At 37.4% G+C, this 8,094-nt stretch overlaps 1 protein-coding gene across 1 annotated transcript in view; it reads right to left on the bottom strand.

Moving 5' to 3' along the window:
- Window positions 1-625: 625 nt before the first annotated feature.
- LOC104526005 (lethal(3)malignant brain tumor-like protein 3) overlaps window positions 626-8,094 on the bottom strand; it is a gene marked incomplete at its 3' end in the record, with an annotated part of 21,676 nt that continues 14,207 nt past the window's right edge. The window contains exons 5-8 of the mRNA XM_010169324.2: window positions 6,257-6,333; window positions 4,759-4,844; window positions 2,355-2,465; window positions 626-740 (exon numbers count right to left, since the gene is read on the bottom strand). Of these exons, the coding sequence (XP_010167626.2) occupies window positions 626-740; window positions 2,355-2,465; window positions 4,759-4,844; window positions 6,257-6,333 (389 nt within the window). The remainder of the gene's footprint in view (window positions 741-2,354; window positions 2,466-4,758; window positions 4,845-6,256; window positions 6,334-8,094) is intronic.

Below are 8,094 nucleotides of genomic sequence, written 5' to 3' on the forward strand. Positions count from 1 at the left end.
TGTGCCAGGGCAAGTTTAGGTTGGACATTAGGAAAATGTTCTTCATCCAGAGGGTGTTGGAGCACTGGAACAGGCTCCCCAGGGAGGCAGTCATGGCATCAAGCCTGACAATATTCCAGAAACATTTGGACAACATGTGCCCTCAGACACATGGTCTGAATCTTGGGATTGTCCTATGGTAGGGCAAGAGTTGGACTCCATGATCCTTGTGGGTCCCCTCCAACTCACAACATTCTATGATTCTACGAGCTAAAAAGTACACTTACCTTCAAGAGGATGTGGACAGAAGATTTTAAGAGTGATACCCTATCTCTATTGAGTGTCACAGCAGTTTCATCACTGACTTCAAGAGGGCCAAGATTTTATGCAACAGATCTTTATCATTACTTCAGGTTCTTACCGTGGTTCTGCATACAGAGAAATATTAAATTGCCATCACAGTAAGGGTCAATGAAGCTATCTACTAAAAAGTGATTAATTACTGACTGTTGATTTTGCATTAAATGTCACATTTACATTATTTTGCATATCCTAGTTGCTGTTCTTCCTTGAACAGCACTGGCAGGGAAAAGGCACAGTACATGTGTCTTTTAACATCATTACATTATAATGTGATTTCTCTTACTAAGTGGGGGCTGAAGAGGGTGTCCGGTTTTTGTACACCAGCCTGCAGGATGGATATCAGGGCTATCTACATCAGTCCAATAATCATAAATACTATCCCAGCCATCAAAATGGACCTAAAATAAAAAAGAACAACAATACATATTAGATCAGAAAAATTCTCTATAAAATCTAAGTAATCCCTAAGTAAATCTCTTAAAATGTTATGTCAAGTGAAAGGCACTTCAAAACAACCATTGATGTTACACAGAAAGCACATGTACATTAGATCCTGGACCCAGACATACTCCCACTGAAGTAAGAGGGGTGTAATTTGGTTGCTTACTATGTCTTGCATCATCAGGCTCAAATCCCATTAATAAAGCAGGATAAGTTTAGTTCTCACTTTAATACTTCAATTAAGTATTAATTTCTTCTTTTTCTCCCTCAAAAAACCCCCCAAAATCCAAACATTTTTTCTTCTCCTGTTTGAACAGGGTTTAAGAATAGCAGAGCAGTAAGCAAAGGACTAAAAAGTGGTATTTATTCATAAAAGCAATAAAAAAAAAATCTAACATGCAAGTAACAAATTTCACTAAAATCAGGCTATACAGGATAAGGAGTTGAATCCAAAGAGACAATGAAGTCTGTGACTTCCCCTGTAAACCACCAGTATGGGTTATACACAGGGGTTTTCTCAGGTGAAAGCCAAGCATCTTCAAATCTTACTTGATTTCCATACTAGTAAATAGCTCAGATCTCTCACATGCCCATGTGTGGATGCACATACACACAGATACATACTAACAGAGCTCTTTCAACATATCCTATGGAGTCAAGTTATCAGCCTAGAAGCTACAAATCCTGCCATTTTAATACACTAGACTGGAGAGGGGAGGGGTTTTTTTTTGTGTGTTTGACCAACTTAAAGTTTAGATAGAAAATGTGTAGGTGTGAAGATATTAGTTCTGATGACTCCCTACCACCAGTTAATTCAGATTCAAAATGAAATGTCAGCAGCATTTCTTGCTTGAAATACCAGGTATGCCTAATAAATCTGTACAAACTGTAAACACAAATATCTTCCACATCCATCTAAGTGGATATCTGGAATATGCTAGCTCTTCTCACAGTTAAGGGCTTCAGAGTGTAAACTGCTTTTGTACAATAAAAGAAAAATAAATCAAACATACAGCTTCTGGAAAACTGCAATGTTTAAAAAATACATTATCTGAGATTAATCCAATCTGAAGTCCATAATTAATACAAACTTCAGAAATGCAGAAGACACTGACAAAGCACAAGAGATTAGGGTTATTTTTTCATATCACACTTCTAACTCTCTCCTCTCTCTGGAAGTTTATAGAGGCGGATTCAATTAACCCAGGCCAAATATTTTATGGGTGCTAATACGAATATCATAGTAGATCTTCAACACTTGATATTAAATCATCATATTTCTCAACAGAATAGACAACTGTCTTATACCAACTATTCCCAAAGCAATTTTCCAACATATTCAACTCTGCTCTCTAATTACCTACGTCAGAAAACATAACTAAGAGGATAATAAAACAACCCCTTCCAAAGGAATTATACACATATTAAACAGTGAAAAGGATGAGCAGAAGCTTAGCAGGCCACAGCAATGTGACTCATTTCTTCCTGTGTTTAATTTTACAACTGTAGGATTTTGTTATTACAAACTACTCGTCAGTTACTCAGGCAGGATAGTACCTTAAGACACTTACTTTTATTCTATAGTCATCAGTATCTACAATAGTTGCTACTCTGATAAATACTGGATTTCTCTTGTCAACTACTTCAAGTTTCATGTTTTTCTGAAAGCCATGAGAAGGTTTCTAGAAAAGAAGAATAACACTATGTGAAACAGAAGGAAACTTCAAAAACCTCACACAATTGTAAACTATATAAAATCCATAGAAACCTTTCTGCCTTCCTTTTCTCAATCTGCCCACCCCCTCCAACAAATCCAAGCATTAAAACATCATTCAAGCCACTGTTATTAAACTAGAGAAATAAAGTAAGTACTCTGGGATACTAGGTTCTCCATTCAAGCCTTCCAAGCAAGTAAGTAGGGATCTTTATTTTACATCAGTTGGGGTTGTTTTGTAAATTCTCTAGAAAAGTTTTCCCAGAGATTTTGGCCAACACTTTCAATGCAGTATTGAATGAAGTACTACATACCAGCAGCCTGAAATGTCTACAGGAAACATACTTTTGTTTTTTAGTATGTCTTTTCACTTTGTGGATCAAACACTATTTTTCAGTCTCCTACTGAAAATGTAACTAATTCACAGTATAACAGTAAATACTCAGAACAAGCAGGACCAAATACCTGTTTTCTAACACTATTTTGGCAAAAACATGTCTGTTATCAGATTTTATCTTTGCCATCTACAGTTATGAAATCTAAAGCATAAATTATTTCCATTTTAAAGGAACATATGCACAAGATGTTAGGTTTTTCATTTTAGATTTCTAGGAAAAAATGTATCTGTCCCTGTTTAAGACTTTCCAGGACACTGGTGCTTTTTCCTTAGCTACAGTTTAAGAACTCTATTTTGTCCCAAAATACAATATAAAAAACTGTGACTGTCTCAGGAAGACTCCACCCAAACAGCAACACAATCAGGATTTTATTCCCATTGAAAATGCTTTCTTACTTTTTATCACAATTAGCATTATATTAGTCCAGAAAGCAGGGAGGGGATTTTCTCTGTCTGTGACACTAAAAGGCAGAGCACAGCCGACTCCCACACCAGTCAAGCTCTCCTTCCCCTCCACCCCTAAGGCCAGATGGCCTTGTCTAAGCTACCTTTTGGGACCTACACCATCCCCACCCACTCCCTGCTAGTATGGTTTCTAGGACAGTGCTGAGCCATGCCAGCTAGTGCTGTCCCAGTTTGATGCTGTTAAAGCCTGCATGCTTGTGGCATGTCCTGTTCAGTTTCCCAGTGCAAACACAGCCACGTGGACCCTGTGGCCACTGGTGGGGAATTCCCACTGCTGACCTGTGTGGGGTGGCTGTTGCCTGAACCCCAGGGGGGGAAATTAAAACATGGATGCTCTGAGAGAAAAAGAAAATGTTTGCTTTTAGCTTGATGTAGTCAAGGTCACAGCCCTCCAGTGCTTTGCCAAGGACTACACCTCTCAGATATAATCAAATACCTTCCTAAACCTTGCTCAGAGTATTCTTGCTGAGAACATAAGATTGAGACACATTATTAAGCCAGACCCATTTGGGGGTGATAAACTGCAGGTCAGTAATAAACTCTGGTGATCTACCGACCCCAGGAACTGCTATAAGCACCACATTTCTGCTTTCGTTAATCCAGTTCTTAGCAAAGTGTTATTCAGAATTAGTGGCCCTAATCTGAAAACCTGAGGCGAACCAGCCCCAGCGCATTGTGAGACAAGGGGCTGGGAGCTACCAGCCATCTGATGCTGGCTCCTAACAGCAATCCCTTCTGCATGACTGACCAGTCCACTTTCCTCACTGAAATCCTAACAGCTCAAGGATGGTGGGTAAAGCTGAAAGAAACTAGCAAGTACAAAGCTAAAAGAAAAGGCTGTTGTCCCCAAACACAATAGTTAAGCTGGGAAGCTGCCTGTGGATGCTGCTCATGTGCCCTAGTCACAAACTCACAGAAGAAAATGTCTACTGAAGGATATTAAATACAAACTCTCTTGGCTACTGCCAGAGACAATGGGCTAAACGGGCAACCAGCCTGACCTCCTACAATCATTTTTATATTCTCAGTGTATTTATTGCACCATTTAAAATGTAGGGACAGAAATACATATGTTCAAAATACATTATGATGTCTCAGTAGCTATCTCATTATTCCTAATAACTAGGCAGTAATTTCACATAGCAAATTACATTTGTTAGTAATATTCTGTAGCATTTAATCCCATTTATAATGATTAAAATAATAAATAGTCATTTATAATAAAAATAATCTGATTTCTAACAGTGAACTGCAAACTTGCATAAAAATAAACCCCCTATTATTGAGCTAATTAACTGGATACATTTGGAAACATAGGAACACCATACATGTATTATCTTCTTAAACTAACTAATTATATGCACTTAAAAGCATGAAAAAAATATAAGCATTTTCTCACCACTTTAAAGGCCCTTGCAGGTGCAGGTAATGAACTGGTTTCTTCCAAATACCTCTCCCAGGAAAAATGCTTAGCGTGTGGATAATCTGGCATAGAAGAAATGTGAGTGAAATTAAACTGCAGTGCAAAAACCAAAACTGATGTCTAATTTACAGGATGCCTAGCTTTTTCTAATACTGTTCTGATTAATGCTTCAGATCTACGCAATAATTACAAGAAATGCTATTCTAAATTGTCTCTGACACATTCACCATGTAGGTTAAAAAACTCAACAATCTTCTCATACACAATACTGAATAGCGAGCAGAAAAAAAAAATCACAATGGCTTTGGATATGAGAATATAAATAATGTGGAGTGGAAAAATCTGTCCACTTAACTCAAGAAATAAGTTCAAGCCTTATAAGCCTAATCTTGTACTTTATAAACAGTATTTTACAGTGAAAGCTTTGCAACACAGTACAGCACATCTGACTACTTGCTATTCTTTTAGTGAATTTGTTTTAACTAAATTTCTTAAAAAATAGCCTCAACATTTACTATAAGAATAATTTTCAGACATCATCGGAGAAGATGTTGCCTTTCTCATAAAGTGTCATGTTTATAAACACCTTATGCAAGAAATGCAAAGACAGCCTTGCTCTTAAAGAAGAGCAGTGCCTGTACTTCACATTTAATCTGCACTAGAAGTTTAACTTGAAGTTTAGATATTATGATTAATAATCTAGAATGGCATGAAAGCAATTCCAATTTGTTTTAAAATTGATTTCACTGAATAATAGGCTGTAATTAACCTCCTGACAGACAGATTGCTTACAACTTTCCAAGACTGCTGGCTATTAGAATTTCTGTCATAGTTGGTTTTAAACAATTAAAATTTTCCATGTTCTCAAACCACAGATGGCAGTTTCTGCAACAGGGCATTTAGATCATCCAACTATACACAACAGTCCTGAAAAACACTGGTGGTCTTATATTTCGTACTAACAAATACACTTCCATTCTTCTGTACTGTCTCCCTCATTGTGTTTTCCTCCCTTCCAAAGAGCCCTTACAAATTTGATTCCTTGATCATGTAAAGCAATCTTCTCATCAACCCATTATCCTGCATATTTAGTTCACATGAAGATGTTTTTCTTATGCAACAATCTCACAGACCTGGAATTTGTTTTAGCAGCATTTTCACAATGTGAATCTTAGAATAAGTGAATATATGTAGCCAAAATAACAAACTTGCTCAGATTGCAAGGGCTGTCTTTCATGGATAGATGTCTCTTTCCTACATCAGCATATACATGCATACTTAACACCTCATGTCTATTATACTTGTATTTTTAATATATTATGTCCTGTAAAAAAATTTAGAACTCCCCAAATACTAATTCTTAATTACAGAAAGAAAAATTCAAGAGAGGTAACAATATGATTACTGTAAGTTTTAATGCTGCTATCTGACTATAACATCCTTAAATCTTTCAGATGTATAATAAGATACAAACCTGGTGGGGTGATAAGAGTTCTTTTATGTTCTTTACACCATCCAACAGGATGAATATGTGGGCTAGCTGCCTCACACCTGAAGGAGGGGGAGAAAAAAAAAGGACTGATAATGCAATTCTTCAGACATCCTATTATGCTTAGAAAATGAGACATACAAAAAAGTTTTAACAAATTCTAAATAACCTATGACATCTTCAAATTACACTTAAACTGCAAACAAAACCTGAAGATATGAATGTATTCAGTACAGACTTGTTACCATCTAAAGAAGCATAAGACTATTTACAATTCCACTGGAAGATCTCCATTGAGAAGCTATAATGGTGGACCTGAAAAATTCACATGTAGAGACTCTTGGTAGAAACATGTTGGCTGGTTGCAAGAACACAGTAATCCCAGAGACAGATGGTGTTTTGCAATGCCAAGACTGAAACTTCAAACCAAAAGCTTAAAGATCTTGTTAATGATGCAAGCTGCACCTGGAGGCAGATTAGAAAATCACGCATAACTGCAATGCACTGTCAATAACAAGTAAAAATTCAAAAACAGATTCAGTGGTTTGAATGGAGCTATAAACACATTACCATAACCTAGCAGCACGTAAGCAAAGTAAGTCTGAGAAAAACTGTCAGCAAAAAAGAGTAAAACAGCGTTTTAGGCCTCAAACTGCCTGAAATAATCCAGAACTAATCAGTGATCCAAGACTGCAAATTGCTTTAAAAAAGCTGATCAAACTCTCCTACCCAAGGAACTAACAACTTCCTCTATTTTCTGTCACGTGCATCAGATTTTGCACTAGTGCTGTTGCCTGTGGCATGCCACAAGAATCACAGAAGACTAACAGAGGCAGGGTGAGCTACACTTGACACATGCTGGCATCAGTCTGAAGCAAGGAGAGGCTGCTCTCATTGTGCTCACTGGTTCAGTTACGTTGTGCTTAGAAGAAAGCGGCAGTGGGTGTTGGCTATCAAGTTCTGTTAGCAATAAAAAACCCAAACCTCACACACTGCAAAAACATAATTGATAAAAAAGTAGATGAGTGAAAAACTGTTTAAACATGTAGTATTATTAAATCACTATATACAGAACTATGTAATTTTACTATATATGGCTATATCATTTTGTTACATGATACATTATGTACAATATAACATAACTACTCAATATTATTAGGAGAGGCAAAAAGTAAGACTGATCTATAGGAAAGGTAAAAAGAGTCAGCTCTGTGTCTGCATCAATAAATGATTGGTTTTGAGCTGGCTGAACAATTAACACTGTTTTTTAAAGAAGTAGGTAGTATTTACACAGTCAGGGTGACTAAGGAACATCATACTGGCACAAATGACACAAAAAGTTAGCATTATTCTGCACAGCACTGCACTATGCCATGTGAATATACTGTTTGCCTCTATTAAGCTGGAAACTCATATATAACCATGTAATTCTCATGTAGATCTGTCTTTAGGGACCTTGCTTCTATTAAGAGCCAGTACCACCTAATTTCTTCTTTTGTTAGACAAATTCAATACTACAGTGCACTATCTGTCGCTTCCACTACTTTCTAACCCTGAAGGTGCTTCAGTAGCTGACATTAAATATTGCCAGCTACGTGCCCTCTCTCTTCTGGAAAATACCATCAGCATTTCCACCTCCCCAGTGGCCACGAGCCCAGTGCCCTACTCACTCCAAGGACACACTGAGGCCAACAAACTGCAGCCTGAGTAAGTTGAAGTAGCTAAGGCCTTCATTCCCTGTTCCCCAGGGAGGGATCCAGACACCACGCTTAAGCAGCTAAGCGGTAGTCTAGATAGAAAAACCAGCTCTCCCTCCAGCTGCA

Source organism: Antrostomus carolinensis, unplaced genomic scaffold (assembly GCF_000700745.2).
Source record: "Antrostomus carolinensis isolate BGI_N321 unplaced genomic scaffold, ASM70074v2 scaffold4706, whole genome shotgun sequence".
In the NCBI taxonomy this organism is placed as follows: domain Eukaryota; kingdom Metazoa; phylum Chordata; class Aves; order Caprimulgiformes; family Caprimulgidae; genus Antrostomus; species Antrostomus carolinensis.